The sequence below is a fragment of the Mirounga angustirostris genome, unplaced genomic scaffold, assembly GCF_029215605.1.
Source record: "Mirounga angustirostris isolate CCGP_5_RB_7025 unplaced genomic scaffold, mMirAng1.0.hap1 SCAF_6, whole genome shotgun sequence".
NCBI lineage: Eukaryota > Metazoa > Chordata > Mammalia > Carnivora > Phocidae > Mirounga > Mirounga angustirostris.
The window spans coordinates 111,365,766-111,389,441 of NW_026991714.1; the positions used below are offsets into that span (position 1 = coordinate 111,365,766).

Here is a 23,676-nt window from a genome sequence, read left to right on the forward strand (position 1 = left end):
TCACAGCTGAAGAAGTTGAGGCTCAGAAAGCTAATTAGTGGCGCAACTGGGTGGCTCAGTTGGTTAAGAATCGGACTCTTTATTTCAGCTCAGGTCATGATCTCAGGGTCATGAGATTGAGCCGAATAGGGCTCCGAGCTCAGCGAGGAGTCTGCTTCTCTAATCTTAAAAAGAAAAGAAAAAAAAAAAAAAGATAGCTAGTTAGTGATAAAACCAGGATACCTTTTTTTTCTCCCTCAATCTTCATGACTCCAAGGCCTGTTGCACACAGTGGCATTTTTAGGAGATTCACTGGGGACAACAGGGAGAGGAGAATGTGAAGGCAGCTCCCAACTCCTCACCATCACCCTGCATCCCCTCAGCCAAACCCACAGCTATGGAGTCTTTATTAAATAGGCCTCTATATTTAAGATTCACTTGAACAGAGTTCTCATTGCACACAGATAAAATTTAAAATTGTAAACCATTTGGCCTTTGATCTATTTTTTGTTTTATATGTAGTTCAAGGTTATTTCACAGTTTAAACAGCACTTTCATGTACCCTGTTTTCTTTATTACAATGACACTGTGGGACAGAGAGGATTTCAGTAATCTTATTTTAATGGCAGAGAATTGAGATTCCCAGATTTAATTGTTTTTCTCAAGGCCACACAGTTGCATTCTGATGCAGAATGCATTTTAAACTCAGGGCTTTTGAAATTTTTTAGTTTAGTACTTCTCATATTGTGTTGCCTAATTTAGAGATATTTAAATAAGAATTTTGATCCTGATCTGGAACATGGGGACATACAAAAAAAAAAAAAATCTTTCAGTGGTGTCTTGTCTCCTTGCTTTAATTCCATATACCCTATTTCAAACACTTGAGAAGTTATAGTTAATAAATGTCTATCTCTGTCTTCACAAACTGAAAATACACATGTAGACAGCACCCAGTAAGAAACAGAACTTTACCAGAACCACCATACAGAAGCATCAGTACCCCTCATTTCTTTTTTTTTTTTAAAGATTTTATTTATTTATTTGACAGAGAGAGACAGCGAAAGAGGGAACGCAAGCAGGGGGAGTGGGAGAGGGAGAAGCAGGCTTCCTGCCAAGCAGGGAGTCCGACGCGGGGCTCGATCCCAGGCTCCTGGGATCATGACCTGAGCCGAAGGCAGACGCTTAATGACTGAGCCACCCAGGCACCCCACTACCCCTCATTTCTAATGGTGACTACCAATTTTTGAAAACATAGATTCGTTTGCCTGTGTTTTAACTTTATATAAGTGAAATTGTATATACTCTTTTTGTATCTGGCTTCTTTTGCTCAACATTTTGTTTGTAAGTCATCCATTTTCTGCATTCATTCACGTTGCTGTAGATAAGAATATTACATAATGTGAATATACACAGTTTATTTGTTCTACAGTTGATAAGCATTTAGCAGTTTTCCAGTTTGGGATTACTGTGAATAATGCTGCTACAATATTCTAATATGTGTCTTTTGGTGAACATATGTGTACATTTTTGTTGGGTCTATGTGAGTGGAGTAGCTGAATCATAAAGTATGTAGATATTCAGCTTTAGTATATAATGCAAAAACAGTTTTCCAAAGTGGTTATGTCCATCCATTTTCTTGCCTCCCATTTTTTTTTTCATTATTTTCCCTGTTTGCTTTTATCATATTATCACTGTCAGCATCTGTTTTGACCCTATGGTAGGAAATGAAAACTCTAAGATGGAATAATGAGAAGAGCATGATGATACCTCTTTCTGACATTTTCTTGGGGATTGTAAAATATTTGATCCTGATGATTCATACCCTATCTATCTGTTTAGGGGATAAAAATAAAGTGTATAATAGTGTTTTATGAACTGTCAAGTATAATATACAAATGTTTTATTTCATCATTTCCTCTCACCTCCAATGTTGAGAATAAAACCATTAATTTTTCCCTCTTTTTTTTTTTTTTTTTAAAGATTTTATTTTATTTTGACAGAGAAAGTCACAGCGAGAGAGGGAACACAAGCAGGGGGAGTGGGAGAGGGAGAAGCAGGCATCCCGTGAAGCAGGGAGCCCGAAGTGGGGCTCGATCCCAGGACCCTGGGATCATGACCCGAGCCGAAGGCAGACGTATAACGACTGAGCCACCCAGGCGCCCCTAATTTTTCCCTCTTCTAATGCTTCTGTCTGCCCCTACCTTGGCTCTTGCTCTCTGTGTAAGTGAGTGAGGGAGTGTGTGTGTGTGTGTGTGTGTGTGTGTAATGGATGGAATATTTAAAGCAGCAGCATCCTGGGTGAGTGTACTAAGAGTTAAGGAGATGCTGAAATAATGCCTCTTGGTGGCAGAGAACCACAGAAAAGCCAAGGACATCATGCTTCTTTATCTCTGGACTTCTTTCATCATTCTAGGGGGGAAAAGTTTATGAAATATACATGGAAAGCACATACACAACATAAGGGTACAATTAAATGAATAATGTGAAACAGGTTTGTACTCCCCACCCAGGCTAAGAAAGGCATTAAGAAGCTCCTCTGTACTCCTTCCTGATTGCAGTGACTTCTCTTCCAGAATCTAGCATTTCCCTTGTTTTTCTGTTAATTTTTAATCATATGTATTTGTAATCCTGTGATACTCGTTTTGACTCTTTTAGAAGTTTATATAGGTGAAATTATACTGTGTTTCTCTGTGATCTTAAGGCATTTTGAGCATTTTAAGGTTCATTCACATTTATGTTCTGTTTCATAAATTTTCATTTCTGTATTTTATGAACAAACAATAATTTCTTTGCCCATTTTACTCTTAATGTACACTTTGTTTCTTTCCAGTTTGGGGTTTTTTCCTGCTATGACAAATAATATGAACATTTTCCTGGTACACATGTATGAAAATTCTTCTGGATTCATTAGGAGTAGAATTTCTGAATCGTGGGACATAGAATTATTGTACTCTAGAAATACCATACTATTTTCCAAAATTGTTCAATCTGTTTCACTCCCCTTAAGTAGTTTACGCTGTTTTCCATTGTTCTACATCTGTGCAACACTTCCTCTTACCCAACTTCTTAATTTTTGTCATGTGATGGGAATATAATGATACTTAATTGTGGCTTTATTCTGCATTTCCTTGACTCATAATAAAATTGAGCTTCTTTGTATCTTTATGGAATGTTTGTTGCCTAGTCATGTCTTTTGTCTGTGTGTGTGTTTTAGAGTTTTTTTTGTATATTCTAGATATAAGTTATGTGTTGCAGGTACCTTCTTCCCTTCTGTAGCCTCCTTTTTCATTCTGTGGTATCTTTTCATGAACAAATATTCTCAATTCTAATGTAGTTGAATTTATCAGACCTTTTTTTGTGTGTGTGGTTTTTTTCCTCTCAGAAATCTTTGTTTAAGAAATCTCTCCTTGCCCTGAGGTTATAGATATAATCTCCCTTTCTTTTCTAAAAAATTAAGAGTTTTGACCTTCACAATTAAATTACAAATACCTTGGAATTGATTTCAGTGTGTGTAAGTGTGAGATAGAGATCCACTTTCATTTTTTTCTGTATGAATAATCAGTGGGTTCAGTTCTAAAAGTATTAAGAATCCACTCTTTTTCCTTAGATATGCAGTACCTGTCCATATATGTGACATTATCCCAGTGTCAAGTAACACAGTCTAACATTTATAATAAGGCTTGATAATACATCCTCATGGTTCCCTATCTTGCTCTTCTGCTAAAATATCTTAACTATTCTTAGTCTTTTGCTTTTTCATAAAATGTTAGAATCATTTTGTTGAGTCCTATGAAAAATTCTTTTGGGATTTTAATGGGAATAACAACTAATAGATCAATTTCAGAAAGAATTAACATTTTACAATATTTATTTACTTATTTAAAAAAGATTTTATGTACTTGACACAGAGAGAGAGAAAGAGCGAGCACAAGCAGGGGGAGTGGCAGGCAGAGGGAGAAGCAGGCTCCCCGCTGAGCAAGGAGCCTGACATGGGGCTTGATCCCAGGATCCTGGGATCATGACCTGAGCCGAAGGCAGACACTTAATGACTGAGCCACCCAGGCGCTCCACATCTTACAATATTTAGACTTAGTATCCAAAACCATGATATATATATATATAGGTCACTGATTCAGTTTTAAGAGTTTTTTTTTTCCAATAAAGTTTTATACTTTTTTATTTACAAGACTTGTATCATTTTTTTAGATTTATTTCTAGTACTTAAAGTTTTTGTTGCTATTTTAAGTGCTATCATTTTCTAACGGATCGTTGCTGGTTTACAGAAGTGCAATAGACTCTTGATATATTGAGTTTGTATCCAGCAACCTAGATACAATTATTACTTATTTAATAATTTATCCATAGATTTATTTGGAATTTTTTTATTTAGATTATTATATAATTTGCAATAATGACAGTTCTTTTTCCTTTTCAGTGTTTGTATTTTTCCTTGCCTTATGGACTGGCTAGCAATTCCAGGTTAATATTGATTTTGTTCCTTTCTTGCTCCTGAACTTAACAGGAGTGTTTTCAATGTTTGACTGTTAAACATGATATCTACTATATCTTTTTTGTGGATACCCTTTATGAGATGAAGGAAATTTGTTTTTTATTTTATTTTTTAATATGAAAGGTGTTTTTTTCTTTTTTTTTTTTTAAGATTTTATTTATTTATTTATTTGAGAGAGAGAGAGAGAGACAGCATGAGAGGGGATAGGGTCAGAGGGAGAAGCAGGCTCCCCGCTGAGCCGGGAGCCCGATGTGGGACTCGATCCCAGGACTCCGGGATCATGACCTGAGCTGAAGGCAGTCGCTTAACCAACTGGGCCACCCAGGCGCCCAATATGAAAGTTTTTTAAAAAACATTCTCATTCTTACAAAACATTTTAAGTACTTCAAGTTTCATATTTTTTTCCCCTGAATCATATGAGAGTAAGTTGCCTGCTGAAGTGCATCACTGCCAAATATTAAGTATATATTTCCTACAAATAAAGATTTTCTCCTCTGTAACAATTCAGTCATCAAATTCAGGGAGTCAGCACTGATGCATTATTACCTTGTAATCTTCAGAGCTTGTTTAGGGCTTGCCATTTGTGCTAGTAATGTCCTTTATAGCAAAAAGATCCAGTTCAGAATCACAGACTGTTTTTAACTGTCATGTGTCTAGTTTTCTTCAAACTGCAATACTTCCTCAGTTTTCTCTTGCCTTTGATGACCTTGACACTTTTTAATATTATAGGCCAGTTATTCTGCAGAATGCCTCTTAGTTTGGGTTTGTCTTTGTAGCCATATGATTGGATTCAGGTTACATATCCTCAACAGAAATGTCACAGAAACAGTGCTGTATTGTTCTCATTGTCAGATGGCTCATGACTTTGGTTTGTCTCATTAGTGATATTACCTCTGATCACTTGATAAAGGTATGGTCTGTTAGCCTTCTCTACTGTAACATTACTCTTTCCCCCTTTGTAATTAGTATTTTATGGGGAGGAATTTTGAAACTATATAAATATCCTATTCCTTGTTAGATTTCCACTTTATTCACTGATTTATTTATGTAATTATGCCATGTACTCATGGTTCCTTATTTTATATCATCATTTATAATCTGTGAATATAATTTACTTTGATGCTCACATTGTCTAAGATTTGGCATTTGAGAACTCTTTCAGGTTGGCTTCTGTGTACTTTTGACTTCTTGTACCCATCTTTCTTTGAGTACTTTTTTGGCAATGCAGGATAATCCCATTCTTATTTAGTATTTTCCCTAATCCTATCTGGAAACAGTCATTTTTTCAAGGAACCCAGGTTACTTCTAGTGGAGAATGGTATTTAGAAGCCAAGATCTGGGGGCTAGGTGTGCTTACTGCTATTGGGTCGTCAGTGCCCTTAAGCCCTCTCAAGGTGTGTGAGTGTGAATGTGTGTATTTGTGGGTATTTATATGCATATTTATGACTATATTTCTGTATCTGCGTATATGTATCGAAAACTGTGGGTTTGTTCTCATAAGTTTAGTTCCAGTCTAAATACAGCATTTCTTTTTCTGTGTTTATAATTCTCTCTTCCAACAGTGAGAAAATTGGTCTCTGTTTTCCTTAGTATATTTATTCATTTAATCAATCATCCAGAGTGCAACCAATTTCCTGCCACCCTGTTACCACCTGTCCTGTGTAGTTGCTCTCCTCACCCCATTAAGATTCTGTATCTTAGGGCGCCTGGATGGCTTAGTTGGTTAAGCGACTGCCTTAGGCTCAGGTCATGATCCTGGAGTCCCGGGATCGAGTCCCGCATCGGGCTCCCTGCTCGGCAGGGAGTCTGCTTCTCCCTCTGACCCTCCTCCCTCTCACGCTCTCTGTCTCTCATTCTCTCTCTCTCAAATAAATAAATAAAATCTTAAAAAAAAAAGATTCTGTATCTTAGTGAGATCGCCATGCATAGCTTCTTATCATCCTCTGTGTACACCTTCCTCATCCTACTTGGGCTCCAACTCCGTGTCAACCAGCCCCCTGGATTCTGACATCCCACACCAGTCTCCCTCCCCATATGGATGCCTCCTTACTCTGCTTGGGCTTGATACCACATGTCAGTTGATGCCTGCACATGGACACACTTCTTGCCATAATTGTTTCTGACACCTGGCACTAGTTCTTTTCCTGTATAGGTGCCCTCCTCATGCTGCTTGTGCTCTGGTAGCCCTCTCCGGGCCATTTCATGTGTGGATTCCCACCTCAGTCAGCTTGGACTCTGACAGTCCATACCAGGCTGCCCATTAGTGCATGTGCCCTTCTCATTCTACTCAGGCTGACTCTGATATCACATTGTTCCCCTACTCCCTCTATGGATGTCCTTCTCAGTCTTGTAGACTCTGACATGCCTGGTAAGCTGCCCCCCTGCAGGGACCTGTTCTCTACTTGGGCTTTTTTTGGGTAGAGACTTCACTTGCTCTGTCTCACCTAATGGCTTGTTCAGGAAGGGAAAAGATAGTGAAGAGGAAGAAGAAACAAGTTAGAAAAAAAAATGTATCGACTTCATTAAGGTAATACATTCAAATAAAGTGTACCCATTTTGTGTATACAGTTTATGTTTTGATGAATATGTCTACAGTTGTATAACCACCACCACCACAATCAAGATAAAGAATATTTCTGTAGCTGCTGAAATCCTCTCATGTCCCTTTGGGGTCAGTCCTTTCTCAAACCTGTCCCAGGCAGCCATTGCTCTGCTTGCTGTTACTAAAGTTTTGTCTTCTCTAGAAATTCATCTAAATGAGATCATCCAGTGTGTACTCTTTTTGTTTCTGGGTTCTTTCTCTCACCATAATGGTTTTGATATTCATCTATTTTGAGAGTATCAGTAGTTCGTTCTTTTTTATTACTGAACAGCATTTTGGGGTGTGTGTGTGTGTGTATGTGTATATATACCACAATTTTATTTTTATTCATATACCTGCTGATAGACATTTGAGTGGTTTTTAGTTGTGGGGTAATTGAGATAATGCTTAATTTCTAGATATTAATGATGAAAACTAATAAGAATGAATGTAATTTCAAAAAATTAGAATTTTGACCAGTTTTTCTACTTGTTTGTTTTGTGGTCTTGGGCAAATTCCCTATAAAAAATACAGAAATTATAATAGCTCCTATCTCAGGACTGTTTTAAAGAATGCATGAGGAAATTCAGATAACGTGCTAAGCATAATGTCTGCTGCATAGAAAGCAATTAATAAATGTTAGGTTATTATAACAATAATGGTAACAGTAACAGTAAAAATGGGAAGGTCAGGGGTTTTTAACTGCTTGCATTGCTTAAAATTTTATGTAGCTACTCAGAAAGCTAATTCCATTTACTTTAGTATTCATTTAATTAGTGTCATTCCATCATTCAGTATATTTTTTAAGCACTTGTTGAGTACTAAGATTGTGGTAATAATGAAGATAAAAAAGACACAATTCTTGTCTTATACATAGTGAATTGTTCTTAAAACTACACGTTACAGCTGGTTAGTGGGTTTTGAAATAAACTTTGACCATCATAACTAGAATTTTTTTCTAATAAAGTAGAATAGGATAGGCACTATCAGGGGGCATCACATGTAGCAAAGACAAATATATCCTTGTGGAACTTGTTTTTAATGTGATATCTGTATCTGTATGTCCACTATCTACCCATCCATCCTTACTTAGATATATGCCCACACACACATACATGCACAGATATTCATGAGTATGTATGCTTGGTTGGATTATAAATTATTTCTTATTGTGGGTTATGGTTCCCCCCAAAATAAACCTGTTTTAGTACATAAACAATACTATACTCAAAACTCCAAGATAATAAATCATAGATTTAAATTGAAAATAATGGAATGATCACTGCATCAATGAAACATTAAATCATCAGTAAATACACTGAAAGATGTTTGTGACGTTTTATAAAGACTCCTGCAAAATTTTGTATAAAAGATTTGAAGAAAATACGTTCTATAGGAAGGCTAAATGTTGTGAAAATTAACTTATTCCATGGATATTAATGTTGTAACCAAGACAACTACCTTATACTCTAGGAGAACATATAAGCATTAAGTAATTATAAAAATGATATGATAGGGGCACATGGGTGGCTCAGTCGTTAAGCGTCTGCCTTTGGCTCAGGTCATGATCCCAGGGTCCTGGGATTGAGCCCTACATCGGGCTCCCTGCTTGGCGGGAAGCCTGCTTCTCCCTCTCCCACTCCCCCAGCTTGTGTTCCCTCTCTCGCTGTGTCTCTATCAAATAAATAATCTTTTTAAAAAATGATACTTTATAAAGGGCAAAAAGATAAGATACAAACTGAGTATATGATTGGAACTTACAGTTCTTCCCAGTATTATTTTTATAGATGTAATGCCATTTCAGTCAAAATCAAAACACCTTTGTGGTATTCATGAAAGTGACTCCAAAACTGTTAACACCAAAGAGCTTACTCTTTGTGTTCTTTGAGAAAGATTGAAAGAGAAAGGGGGGTGGGAGGGAACTCTTTAGAGCAGGATATAATACTGACACAAATAGAAACATAAAGCAGTGGAAAAGAATAGAAAATGCAGACATATGCGCTGAGGCATCTACTAAAAAACAATTGGACACAGAAGGATTTTAAAGGAAATGTTGAGGAAAAACTCAGTAGTATAGAAGCAATTATTTAGTTCATACTATAGTAAACAGGTGGTTTGAAGAGTTTATTTTTTTAATTAAAAAAATTAGAAGAAATTTACAGCTAATATTTTCAAGTAACAGAAGAAACCTGTAGAAAAGGATATCCTGTCTCAGATATATATAATTAGGCTCAATATAAAAGTTGAAACAGGAAATTTGTAAGTACTATTTGCTTAGAATATTACAGACCTGTCCATATATAACAATGTTCTAGTCAATTGAAATGCCAGATTTTTCTGTTTTAAAAATATCTTTATCCCAGCCATTTGTTAGGAGCACCTCATCTCTGAAGCTGTTATTGAAAATCAAGCTTTATAAGTTTGTGTTCTAGAAATCCTCTCAAGTATAGCTTCAGTGATTAGATGTTAAATCCCATAGGTGAATTACAGCATTATTCAAAAATTATTCTCAGTGCACATTGTAGAGTCTATGTGATTGTTCATCCATATCCTTTTGTTTTTAAAGAAGCGACTTTTCAATAAGAAAATGAAAAAAATCAATCTCTCCTCTTCCTCTACTCCCTTTCCTAGGATGCCTCTTGTGATTGTGTTGTAGCATATCTGAAAAACAAGGCAGCTTTGTTGACATCACTGATGATGCTTGTCAGCAGAGATTGGTCAACGCTGCCAAAACTTTTTTGTTAGTCATTTCAAGTATCCATGTCCATTGCAGCTGCTCTGGAGCTCATAGGAAGATCCCAGTTTTTGCAAACTCATGGAAGAACCACTTGGGTAAGATGGAGTTTGTTATAGGGTTTTCCAATAAGTTATTATGTGGAAGAGTTATAATGTTAGAACGAAAGTTTACCTTGATGCTATGTCAAAAGAGAAAAGTGAAAGATGACTTGCTGACAGTAGTCTCCTAATGCTCTTAGAATAAAGGAAAGTTTATCTATCTTTTTGAATCTTAAATAAAATGTAAATGGCACAAGAGTTAATTAAGGTTAATTGTATTTAGAGTTTAAAGATCCTAACTAGAACCCATAGAAACTGAGACACTTCAGCCCAGCATACTTGGACAATCAGTTAACTATGAATTGCTTATTTTTCATGCATTGGTGTGTTGTAGTTACTATGTATTTCTGCATCTGTGCATTCGTTAAATATGTTTATGCAAAATGCTTAGAACAGTGCCAGCATTGTCCAATAAATGTTAGCTTCTTAGTATATGTAATATGAAGCATGAACATTGCATGCATGATTGTTATTCAGTGTTTTTTTTAAAAAGAGAAGGTTTTCTGTCCATTTTATGTTTTTCTTCCCCCTCTATTGCTTAAAGAAGCTTTTCCTAATTTAGCCTTAGGCACTTTTCATTTGAATCAAGGTTTAATAGGGAGTATTACCATTGGTTAGTCTCAGAGTTATTTGGAGGGGAGATGGTTTTATTAATTGATTCAGTTGGAGATTTTATTCATGATCTTTAGGCTCTTGTACTCTGATGGAAATAAATTTTTCCCTCTTGATTGCCTAAGTCTAGACTGCTGGACGTTAATAAAAAGTGGAATTTTTTTTTTCTTTGAGGCATAGCAAATAACTTAAACATTAATGACTCTCCATTGTCTTGGCCTTTACTATAAACTTATTTAGAATAATATTTTTTCAATTTTCAAAAATACTGGTTTATGTGTGGGCTTTCATTTTTTATTGATTTCTAGTCTTAGTACATTAACAATAAAGAACATCTATATGATATAAGTTCTTTGGAATGTGTCAATATTTGCTTTTGTGTCCTAAAGCAGGAGTTGGAAGACTTTTCCTTAGAAGGCCACATAGTAAATATTCTCGCTTTTTGGGGCAAGAAACAAAATTGCAGCTCTTATGTTGATATTTATAAAATCATTTAAAGTGGAATCATTTAAAAATGTAAAAGCCATTCTTAGTTCATGGACTATAATAAAAATAGACATCTGGCTGGATTTGTCCCGTGGACATAATTAATTATTCCTGGCTTAGAGTATGTTCAATTTTTGTGACCATTCTATGTTTGTTTGAAAAGAACATATATTCTTTATATTTTAGGTAGCAGTATATCTATTATATTAATCTTTTTAATTGTATTATTTATATTTTATTCATCCTTACTAAATTTTTCTTTGATCTGTGAGTTTCTGAGAGTAGTGTTAATTTCCTGCTATAATTATAGATTTTTCAGCTTTTAATGCTGTCAGTTTTTGTTTTAGTATTTTCAGGCTATTTTATTAGGTATATAAATGTTTGTGATTGGCATATCATCTTGGTGGAGTGTTTCTTTGACCACTAAAGTCTTTTTTTATCCTCATTAATACTTTTTATCTTTAATTCTTCCTTGCCTCTTGTGTTATAGTAATATTGATATGTCAATTTTCTTTTTCTTGTGTTTGTGAGATTTATCTGGTGTTACATTCTCCTTTTGTTTGCTTTAAAAATTTTTTTAGTCAGGTCTTTTACTAATTTTATAGGGCTGCCATAATAAAGTACAACAAGTTAGGTGGCATATAACACAGAAATTTGTTCTCTCAAAGTTCTGAAGGCTAGAAATCTGAAGTCAAGGTGTTGTCAGGGCCATGTGCTCTCTGGAGGATCTAGGAGAGAAATCTTCCTTGCTTTAGCTTCTGGTGGTTGCTGGCAATCACTGGCATTCTTTGCCTTATAGGTGCATCATTGCTGTCTCTGCCTCCCATCTTCACATAACCTTCACATGACCTGTGTGTGTGTGTGTGTGTGTGTGTCCAAATTTTTCTCTTCTTATAAAGACACCAGTCATATTGGATTTAAGCTTGATGCTAATCCATTATGACCTCAACTTGATTGCATTTGCAAAAACCCTATTTCCAAATGAAGTCACATTCCCAAGTTTTGTATTGGCATGAATTTCTAGGAGGACACTATTCAATCGAGTACAGCTCTTTTGAGGTATAACTTACATGCACTAAAATTCAGCCTTTTTTGTTGTATAGTGTGTGAGCTTGACAAATCTGTACAATTGCACAGGTATTAGAGTCATCCCCAAAATTCCACCCCCCGGCTTTTTTTAACTTTTACAGTCAATCCTTACACCCACTGCTAGCTCCTGGCAACCATTGATCTTTTTTTATGTCTCTGTAGTTTTGCCTTTTCAAGACTGTCAAATAAATGGAATCATATATAGTCCTTTGAGTCTGGCTTTTTTCACTTACCATAATTAATTTCAAATTCATTCATGCTGTCCTCATATCACTAATTTATTCCTGCTTATTGCTGAGTAGTATTCCATTGTATGCATGTATCATAGTTTGTTTATCCATTTACCAGTCGAAGGATATTTGTGTCACTTTCCAGTTTGGGGCATTTATGAATAAAGCTTTCTATAAACATTTATGCACAGATTTTCATGTGTACATGTTTTCATTTCTCTTGGGTAAGTGCCTTGGTGTAGGATTTCTGGGTTTTATGGTAAGTATATATTTAACTTAAGAAATTGCCGAACTGTTTTCCAAAGTGGCTGTCTGATTTTGTATTCCTACCAGTGATTAATGGAAGTCACAGCTGTTTTGCATCCTTGCCTGTGCCTGGTATTGTGTTTTTCAAAAGCCCTTCACAGAGATAGGTAATGGTATCTCACTGTGGTTTTAATTTGCATTTGCCTAATGACTAGTGATTTTGAGCATATTTGCATGTACTTATTTACTATTTGTGTATCTTCTTTGTTGTCTGTTATTTTGCCCATAAACAAAATGTGTCTGTTTTATTGATTTTTGATAGTTCTTTATGTATTTATGTATAGAAGTACTTAAGGAGGCATGTGAATGATGAAACAAATGAATATTGAAAAAAATGGAATTTGCTTTTTAGGCAGCTATGTACAATTCTGAGTTAATGAAGTCCGTAAAAAACCCTAGATCGTCACATTATCATTATTTTTACTGTCGCTATTGTTTAAGAAGTAGCTAACAATTTATAAATGCTTTCTATGAGTTACACACTATGCTCAGTATTTTACCTGAATTATTGCAAATATTTTCTCCCAGTTCATAGCTTCTCTTTTTATTTTGTTAATCGTTTTGTAAAGAGCAGAAGTTAATCTTTGCCCAACCCAAGGTTACAAAGATTTTCTGTTTATTTGGAGAATGTTTTAAGTTTAACATTTAGGTCTACAGACTGTTTTGAGAATTTTTGTATATGGTGTGAGGTATGAATGAAGTTAATTTTAATGTATATGGATGGGTGTTCTAGTACCATTTGTTGAAAAGACTATCCTTTCTTTGTTGAATTGCTTTGGTACGTTTGTCAAAAATGCCTTTGAACATATATGTGGGTCTATTTCTGGACTCTTTCATTTCTTTGATCAATGTTTGTCCTTTTGCCAATACCACATTCCCTTGATTACTATAGCTTTATACTAAGCCTTGAAGTAATATGGTATCTCCCAGTTTTATTTTTAAAAGTGTTTGGCTGTTTTAGTTCTATTACCTTATGGTATAAATTTTAGAAGCAGCTTTTCTATTTCTGCAAAAAATTCTGCTGGGAATTGGGGGAGGGCACTGATCTGTAGTTGAATTTGGAAGAGAATTGACATTTCAAAAATACTGCGTCTTTAAATTCATTAACAGAATATGCCTCTCAATTTATATAAGTCAGCTTTGATTTCTTTCATTGATTTTTTTTGTTTTATATAGAGAGTTTATCTGTTTTGTTAGATTTGTACCCAGACATTTCTCTTTTTTTTAGAATTTTGGATTTTGATTTTTTTTTTAGTTTTGATTGTTTTTTATTTCTTGGATTTTGATTTAATGTAAATAGAAGTAATTTTTTAATTTCAATTTTCAGTTCTTTACCATAGAAATGGTAGATTTTTGTATATTGACCTTGTATATTGTGACTTTCCTAAATTCAGGTATTAGTTCTAATAGTAGTATTATAGATAACTTGGGAATTGCTATGGCTAAAATTATATTACTGAATGGAGATGGTTTTATTTCTTCTTTTCCTACTTGTCTTTTTTATTTCTATTTTTCTTGCCTTATTGCACTGGGTAGAAACTCTAGTATAATAGAATACCTGTTCCTGGTTTTAGGGGTAAAACATTCAGTCTTTCACTTAATATGATACTAATTTCAGGTTTTTTTAAGATAGATTTTATCAGGTTGAGCAAGTGCCCTTCTGTTCCTAGTTTGCTGAGTTTTTGTCATGAATGATGTTGAATTTTGGCAGAAATCTTTTCTGTGTCTGTTGGCGTAATAATATAGATATCTCTTGATATGTGGAATCACATTGCTTTTTAACTATTGAATAAGCTTTACATTCCAAGGATCAACTCCACTTGTTTACAATCTTTTTTTCCTTTTTACATATTGTTGAATTTGATTTAAAGATGTTTTGTAAAGGACTTTTGTGTCCTTAGGACTTTTCATGAAGGATATTGATCTATAAGTCGTCTTTTTTCTTTCTTTATTTTTTTTTCTTTTCTTTAGAGAGGGAGAAAGGAGTGGGGAGGGGCAGAGGGAGAGGAAGAGAGAATCTTAAGCAGGCCCCACGCCCAGCATGAGCCTGACACAGGGCTCCATCTCGCAACCCTGTGATTATGACCTGAGCCGAAATCAGGAGTCGGACGCTTAACTGACTGAGCCACCCCGGTGCCCCAATCTAGAAGTCTTCTTACACTGTCTTTGTTTGGTATCAGGAAAGTACTAGCCTCTTTTTTTTTTTTTTTTTAACCAGGATAGGGGAGAGGCAGAGGGAGAGGGAGAATCTTAAGCAGGCTCAATCTCATAACCCTGAGATCATGTCCCCAGCCGAAATCAAGAGTTGGATGCTCAATCGACTGAGCCATACAGGCACCCCAAGGCTCATTAACTTGATTAATTTTCTAATTTAATTTGATTTATGTTTTCTGTAAGAGATTATATAGAACTGATATTATTCCTTTAAACTTTGGAAGAATTTGCTAGGAAAACGTCTGGCCTTCAATATTTCTTTTACAGAAGGTTTAAATTATGGATTAAATTTATTAATAATCACAGATCTCCTCAGGCTGTCCATTTCATTTGGGGTGAATTTTGATAGTCTGGTTTTTGAGTAATTCTCCATTACATGTAAGTTGTCAAATTTGTGTACAGAGTCACTCATAGTATTATTGCCTTATTTACTTTTAATGCCTGAGACATCTGTAGTGATATCCCTGCTTTCATTCCTGATGTATGTTTTCTGTGTTCTGGTATGTGTCTGATTTGTGCCTTCTATTTTGTTCTTTGGCAGTTTTGCAATTATCAGATAACCAGTTTTTGGTTTCATTGCTTTCTATTTCTTGATTTTCAATTTCATTAATTTCTGCTCTTTATTATTTTTTTCTTTCTGCTTGTTCTGGGTTTATTTTGCTCCAGTTGTGGATTTGACACCTTTGTATTAATATAAGCATCTCATACAGTAATTTTCCCTCTAAGCATTGCCTTATTTGAATTCCACAATTTTTGATAATGTGGTATCTTCATTTTCCTTCAAATCAAAATAATTCCTTATTTGCCTTCAGGTTTCTTCTTTGACCTATGGATGATTTAGAAGTTTGTTGTTTCCTTCCAAGAGTTTGAAGATTTCTAGTTAAATTCCCTTATGTTCAGAGAGCATGCTTTGTGTTTTCTAGTCTTTTAAATTGAGATTCTCAAATATGTAGATTTATGTCTTTCACCAAGTTTGAGGTGTATATATCCATTATTTCTTCAAACATTTTTTTCTGCCCTCCACCCTTCCTTCTGTGACTTTAATGGTTTAATTCGTTTTTGTCCCGTAGCTCCCTCAGCAGGCTCTGTTTTTCCCCCCCCGGTCTTTTTTCTTTTCATGGCTCAGATTGCATGATTTCTGTTGATCTGTCTTCAAGTTCAGTCTGTCATCTCAAGTGCTGGTATTCAGTCCTGCTAGTGCATTTTAAAATTTGGCTATTGAATCTTTTCAGTTTTAAAAAAGTTTGCATGTGTTTCCACTTTATATATTCTGTTTCTTCGCTGAGACTTTCTCTTTTCTATCCCCTTCAAGAGTTCTCTTTTACTTTTAGAGAATTTTTATAATAGCCCTTTTAAAATCTCTTTCAATTAATTCCAACCTCTGTCTTGTTGTGGCATTGGTGTTTGTTGATTGTCTTTTCCTGTGTGAGTTGAGATTTTCCTTGTTGTTTGTAGGTTGAGTAGTTTTGGATTGTATCTTAGATCTTTGCATGTTTTGTTATGAGACACTTAATTTTGTTTAAATGATACAGAGAATACTGTGGGATTTTGGGGGTTTTTGTTTTTGGTTTTGGTTTTAATTTTAAAGCAGGTAAACACTCTGGTTGGATTCAGGCTATAATTTACAACTAGCCAGCTACCTTTGGATTGTGGTTGTAATGTCAGTTCTATTTCAAAGCCTTTGCCATGTTTGTCAGATCTGTTCTTAGTATACATCTTTCAGAGGCTAGATTAGGTCTGGGCGATGGTCTTAGTTTATTTCTCAAAGTCTTTGATACGCTGTTTAGGATCAGATTGAAGCCAAAGTGCTGCTGAGGGGTGAGCCTAGAAAGTTAAATACAGCTTTCTGGAGTCACTTTCCTGAGCTGGTACTTCATGGTCTCCCTGATATTTTCTCTTTACCTGGGGATCCCCTTTTTGTTCCTTCACCCTGAAAGCTGATGTTTTATTTTTCCTGTTCTGCTACTTACTTTCCACAGCTATGATCTTGTGCAAGACAAAAGTGGTGTATACTTGTGTTGTGTCCCATACTTTGGGGTTCCTGCTTTGTAGTGGGCAGGAAGATGATAACAGAGATGTTTGAAAATAAGCCAGATTTTACAGCTCCTCTTTTCTCAAATATATAGTTATATGTAGGACTGTTTTTATATGTCAAGGTATTTACAGCAGAGATGAACTTTTACTGAGATGAATCTTATAAAATTTCTTTTTTATTTTAAACATTTAACGTGGCATTCTAAAGACATTTAGTTATTCATTAGGACATTGCCTTCACTCTCAGGTCAAATTCTTAATCTCCAAAAAATATAATTTATTTATTGTAGAAATTTGACAAATGCTTATTTTTTGCTGTCAATCAATATTACCTATTGAACTTTACTAAATACACATTTGTAGACCCCATACCTAGAGATTCTGACTCAGTGGGTGTATAATATAGTAAATAAAGAAGAAAATTACCTACATGCTATGTCTTCTACTTTAACATTCTTCTTTTAATACAGGACACGTCTATGGCCTAGACTTCCTCAGGACAGATATGTCTGAGGAGGATTATGATGGTAGCACTCTTGAAGGTTGTTGATTGAGTGGGTGTCCCAAGGCAGCTAGGTACCATCTGAACAAACCAGGTGTCCAGCCACACTTGTGCTGCCTTGGTCAGGGGCTCAGTCCCTCACCATCATCCCAGGCATATTCTTTACTGGTTCATCTTTCTCAAAGTTGTCTGTGAGTTATTTAACATGCCATTTCTTAGTTGGTTGTTCCTAACCAGTTCAGCAAGGGGTAAGGCCTTAATGCTTATCTTGTCATTTTCGTTACTGCATTTAAGGATGAGAGTTTAATTTTTTCAACTTCTGTTGAAGTGTAGCATACATCCCAGTAAGGTGCTTAAGATATACCAGTCGTAAGTGTACAACTTGAACTTTTCATATGTACTTACCCACATAACCACCATACAGTCAAGACATTTCTAGCATCCTAGTAGATTTGCTAATGCTCTTTCCCAGTCAGTAGCCCCTTTCCCCTGAGTCAACCCCTGTTCTGATTTCTAGCACAATAAATTAGTTTTTCCTGCTCTCAGGCTTCATATAAATATGAAGGGGTATACACACAATATGTATACCCCTGTCTAGTATTTTTAATCAAATGATTTTTGTGGCCACGCCTTGTTGGGTTATTGTTTCTGACTAAGAAGAAAAAATACTCAAAAAACTATATCTAAACTAAAGCAGATTTAATTTGACTTTCATTTTGTATTTTTTGTAGGTGAGTTAATCTTCAAATTTTCTAGGAAATTTTCCATATTCCTTTTCCCACTCTAAAACTTTCAGTGGCTTTTTGCTTCATCCACTCATGTAGTATCTTATTTATTTCCACAAATTATTCTTGCCCTAGCTCTCTTTTTCTCTCTTCCACATTTTATTCTACCTGTGCATAGGGATGAAAAGATTTCTGAAAATCTTATTTCCTGTTTGTTCTTTGCCATGCTAGCATTTGGTTGGGGTGAATTCAGGTTGAAATGAGTGTCTGCAGATACTGTATTAATCTCATGTTTTCCTTCTCTTCTGACAGCATGATGGAAGTGGTTCATTGCATGATATTCAACTCTCTTTGCCATCCAGTCCAGAACCAGAAGATCGTGATCAAATATATAAGGTATGACTAGGAGTCATGCTAAATTTTTCAAAATTCTTTTTTATTACTACAATTATAAAGCAGTAACAAAACATTTAATAATAAATGTGTTAAAACCTGAAGCTTTGCTGTGTTGAGTTTTAATCAGGTCTGTTTTTAACTTTTGCTACCTTACTGAGTTAAAATGATATCACGGTGGTACTTTAATTTGAATTTATTTTATAATTTGGATAATTATTTGTCTATTACTGGTGCAGGATTCTTTTTCTTAAAAAAAATCAAGAAATTATTAAATTTTTAAATTCTTTTCGATAATTATGAATAGCAGTTTTTAAAATATAACTACCAATTAAAATGATTAACAGGTACTCCTCATATATAATCACAACATTGAAATATACAGAAAATGAAATTAATTTATCTTTTTTCATGTTTAAAAGTATAGTTATAGAAAACGGATGCATTTTAGTTTTTGAAAGTATATTTTTTATAATTTTCATTTTTAGTTGAAAAAAACTTTTTTCTGGGTACCTGGGTGGCTCAGTCAGTTAAGCGTCTGCCTTCAACTCAGGTCATGATCGCAGGGTCCTGGGATCGAGTCCTGCATTTGGCTTCCTGCTCTGCAGGGAGTCTGCTTCTCCCTCTGCCCCTACCCCACTCCTTCTCTCGATCTCTCCCCCTCTCTCTCAAATAAATAAATAAATCTTTAAAAAAAAAAAAAAAGAAAGCTCTTTTCTTTTGCAGTTATTTCTGAAGTACTATTTCTTTTTTTTTCTTTTTTTTTTTTTTAAAGATTTTATTTATTTATTTGACAGAGAGAGACACAGTGAGAGAGGGAACACAAGCAGGGGGAGTGGGAGAGGGAGAAGCAGGCTTCCCGCCGAGCAGGGAGCCTGACGCGGGGCTCGATCCCAGGACCCTGGGATCATGACCTGAGCCGAAGGCAGACGCTTAACCGACTGAGCCACCCAGGCGCCCCTCTGAAGTACTATTTCTTAAGCACACTAAAGCATTCTTGGTTTAATGTTTCCAAGTAAAATTATTTTTTTCTTTTACATTCTATTTTCAGGGTTTGCTAGTCAACAAATAATCTTGAAATACTGGTGGCTTACAATGACAAGAATGTATTTCTCACTTGTTATTTTTCTATATGTTACATATTGACTAGATATCAGCTGGGACTCTATGCTTCTTCATTCTGGGACCCAAGCTGAAGGATCAGCCCCTATCCTGGGACATGTCTTTGTACCTGAGGGAAAAGAGCATTGGCAGAACCACGTGTGGATTCTGTTTGCATGTTGCGTATTTCACTTCCAAATCAAGTCAAGTAGCCAACAGCTGTTATTAGAGGTCAGAAAAGCATAATTTTCTCGTAGGATGTAGGGTTACTTACTGGCAACAAGATTGTATATAAAACAACCAAAATCAAAAGAATATAGGATTAATGGTCACATCTGGTTATCTAGTCTTGGTTTTTCAACATGTTATCTTACCTGTTTTTGCACAAATCTCTTCCCATCTCTGTGCTTCCATCCTATTTTGGGTATGTATAGTATTCCAAATCAGCAGGTCTGTAGTAGGACATCTCTTTTTTTTTTAAAAAACCTTTACATATACACCAATTGAGAACCATTGACTTAGATGGTCTCTGATCATCTCTCAATTTTAAGTTTTGTGACTGACATTTTTAAAGTAAAGTTGACTTTTCCTGCATTCTTTTTTGTGAAAAACTTTTACAAATAAAGAAATAATTTTTAAGGAAAAAATTTAATTCCAACTTTTTTACACAACTAGTGTCTATTTTTTTCTGTGTTCCTTTCCAGTTTGTCTATATATTTAATGTTACATGATAAATACATTGTTACATGGTATTTATTTCTTGTCCCTATTCCATTTCCTTCCAAGCAGGTAGTTCCTAGTCTTCCTTCTTTTCCAAGGTGAGATACTGTTTGCAGTACACTGGACTTTCTTGCACTTTGATCATCAAATTCCCAGTTATGTCCCCTGTTCATCCAAGATGGTTTAGCATACAAATATGGTGACTTGTGTCATTACAAATTTAGGGTCTAAAATCTCCACTGGACCTGCCATATCTCTAATCTGTCTTTTATCTCAGGACAGCTCCCTCTCCCATTCCCCTGATGAGCTAGTCTCAACATTGACCACTCTCTTCAAGCCTCATTCTTAGCCACTCTTCTCAGTTTCTATAGGTGGCCTTCTGTTCATCAAGCAAGATCTGCTACCTTCCTTTCTGCCTTCTGACTTACCTATGTCTGTTATCATTCTCATTCACTTTGTTCCAGTTATAGGACGAAAATGGCCACTATGCTGTGGAAGACCATCCTTTGTTAGGTTCTTGACTATCTTCTGCTGCTGTTAAGGACCTAACTAGCTCCTCCTCTCTCATCTCTCTTCTCTGTGCTTTCTCTACTTTCTCTTCATTCTCAGTTTATAAATTTCTGTATCGTAAATTCAGTAAACCAAATAAACTTTTCCTTGACTCTCCTTAAACCTTTTTCCAGTTAACATGGAAGCCTGGAAAGATGAAAGCAGCTACTTGTTTTAATGCTATAAACATTTGGTGTGACTGTTGTCTTAAAAGGTTTATTTTTCTGTCACTTCTCTCTAAAATTCCTTACACTCCTCAACATTTTTCCATATTCCCATTTCCTTCGTAGGTTCCTTCTCTTCTTTAGAATAGAGATTTATATATTTTGTCCATTTCTCTTTGAACTTTTTACTGTTGTGATTTCATATATGACGTATGTGTTGATAACATATACAATTTCTCTTTCATACTTGGTGATCCACTTGCCTACTGTACATTTCCACCGTGTCTCTCCCACAGGTACCTCTAATAGTATATCTGAAACTCACAAATATTCCTCTTTGGATGTATTTCTCCTCTTTTATTCTCCATATCTTTTGGTGGCACAACTAATCACCATATCACCCAAGCTAGAAATATAGGTAATCACTCTTGACTGCCCCTTGTGCTCTTTCACATGGAGACAATCACCAATATCTCCTAATTTTCATTCCTGCTCTTCTTTTTTCTCCCTATTATCACTCTCTTGGGTCAGGCTCCTACTGTCATCTGAAGTATTACAACATCTTGGTAACAAGTTCCCTAGTCTAATTTTGTTGTTGTTGTTAAGTTTGTTGTCTAACCAGCTGTCAAAGAGTTCTCAAATGCACTGTCACTCCCCTGGCTTATTAGGCCATGCTTGATGTTCATGGCCCTCTATGATTTAGCCCTTGCCTAGTTTACTAACCACATTGGTACCCACTGTTCACTATAGCCTTTGTGCGACAACATCACTGCTTGTAATTCTCCAAATATGCTATGCTTGCCTTCGTCTCTGTATTGTTGTATGATACTGAGACTCTCTTACTCCAGAATTCAAAGCCTGACACACTTCGGTGTCTTCAGAACTTTTTACTCATCCTTTAAAACTTCCCTGGAGTTACCCATTTCCTGATATGTTTTTGCCCATCTTTATGTGTAAAATCCTTAGAGCAGTGCCTGTCATAAATAAAGTTAAGTATTATGTACATGTTGGTCATTAATACGTTATCACATTGTATTTGGATTTCATTTTCTGGTCGGTTTCTTCCAACACTGGCAGGACCTAGCAGTGACTGAATGATGGCTACATAGTATTTCATCAAATTGCTACATTTTATTTCAGTTGCCCCCTTTTTGGACAATTATAAATTTATCTCTTTCATACTTGGTGATCCACTTGCCTACTGGACATTTCCACTGTGCCCCTCCCACAGGTACCTCTAATAGTATATCTAAAACTCACATTGTTTCTTTGGCATAGTTTCCAGGAGTGGGACGACTGAAGCAGAGTGCAAGCATTTTTATGACTCTTCTTTGGCATAGTTTCCAGGAGTGGGACAACTGAAGCAGAGTGCAAGCATTTTTATGACTCTTCTTTGGCATAGTTTCCAGGAGTGGGACAACTGAAGCAGAGTGCAAGCATTTTTATGACTCTTCTATGTACAGCCATATGTTTGTCCAGAAAGGCCAGTTTTGATGTCTGATAATGTACCATTTTTTCCTGCAATTTTGTTAGTCACATTGAATATTTCTCCCCCCAACTTAATACCTATAAAATAATACCTTAATACTTGAATTTGTATTTCTTCAACAAGTCATATAGAACATTTTACCAGTTATCTGTATATTTGTAAGAACTGGTGTATTTGTCTTGGGGCCTAGAAAATGATCTGTATGTTTGAACAGGCTCTTAATATACTTGAGTATAAATCCTTTGTCATAATTGGATAGGTTTTCACCAGCTTTTAACTTCAATGATAATTGTATACATACTTTAAAATTTTATATAGTCAAATATACTTATCATTTCTTAATAGCTTCATTTGCCACATAGCTTAAAAGTGTATCCTTCACGATCTGCAATCCGATTCTCTCTTTTTTTGGTCTTGATTTATGATTAAAAAAATTAAACTCTTTAAATTCAACTGGAAATCATTTTTTATATATAATAAACAGTCTTGTTCAATTGCGGTATACATAACAGCATTACAAAAATCTTTTCTTCCCCATTTTTGTGATGCTTATATATATTGTTAAAGCCTTTGTAAAATGTCTGTTTCTGATTTCTTGTTAAAGAGACTGCAATATTTTGTTTGTTCCCAATGTATCTGCAAGAGATGCCATACTTTGCTCAGTAACAACATATTATAATTATTTGCTTACATATTTTTCTCTCTAGAAAGATATATCATTCACGTATATATATTTTTATTTCCTTGCTTATACTGTTTCCTCAGTATATATTTCTGGATAATTGAATAGTAGTAAACACAGTGGACTAACTATAAGGTAATGATACTTTACACTTCGAAATGTAACTGGATTCCTGCTTAATAAGCTTGACAGTAGGTTTCCATTATTAGGAATTTCTTATAGACTAAATTGACAGGCAGTTCTCAGGAAAGTGGTTCATGAAAAAAAGAATCTTCCTGTTACCCTGCCATGAATATTTATCTTTCTGCTGATTTCTGAACCAGCTGTGAAATGACTCTGTGCCTTTAATTATGCTGTTCTTCTGTTTGTTGTGCCCTGCATTGTTCTTGATAGGCAACTCTCATACATCTCTCTAAATCTACCTGAAGTTACTGTTTTATATATAATTTATTTTACTCTTGGCCTATGTCCCTGT

The 23,676-nt window shown here is 35.3% G+C and overlaps 1 protein-coding gene across 12 annotated transcripts in view; it reads left to right on the top strand.

The window, feature by feature from the left end:
* CCSER2 (coiled-coil serine rich protein 2) overlaps positions 1–23,676 on the top strand; it is a 189,848-nt gene that overhangs the window by 113,315 nt on the left and 52,857 nt on the right. For 10 of the 12 annotated variants that reach the window (XM_054508247.2, XM_045878232.3, XM_045878229.3 and 7 more), the window contains one exon: positions 18,416–18,499. In XM_054508247.2, the coding sequence (XP_054364222.1) occupies positions 18,416–18,499 (84 nt within the window). Of the gene's footprint in view, positions 1–9,701; positions 10,876–18,415; positions 18,500–19,646; positions 19,829–23,676 lie in introns of those variants that run through there. The other 2 variants (XM_064594904.1, XM_064594905.1) reach the window with 2 other exon arrangements.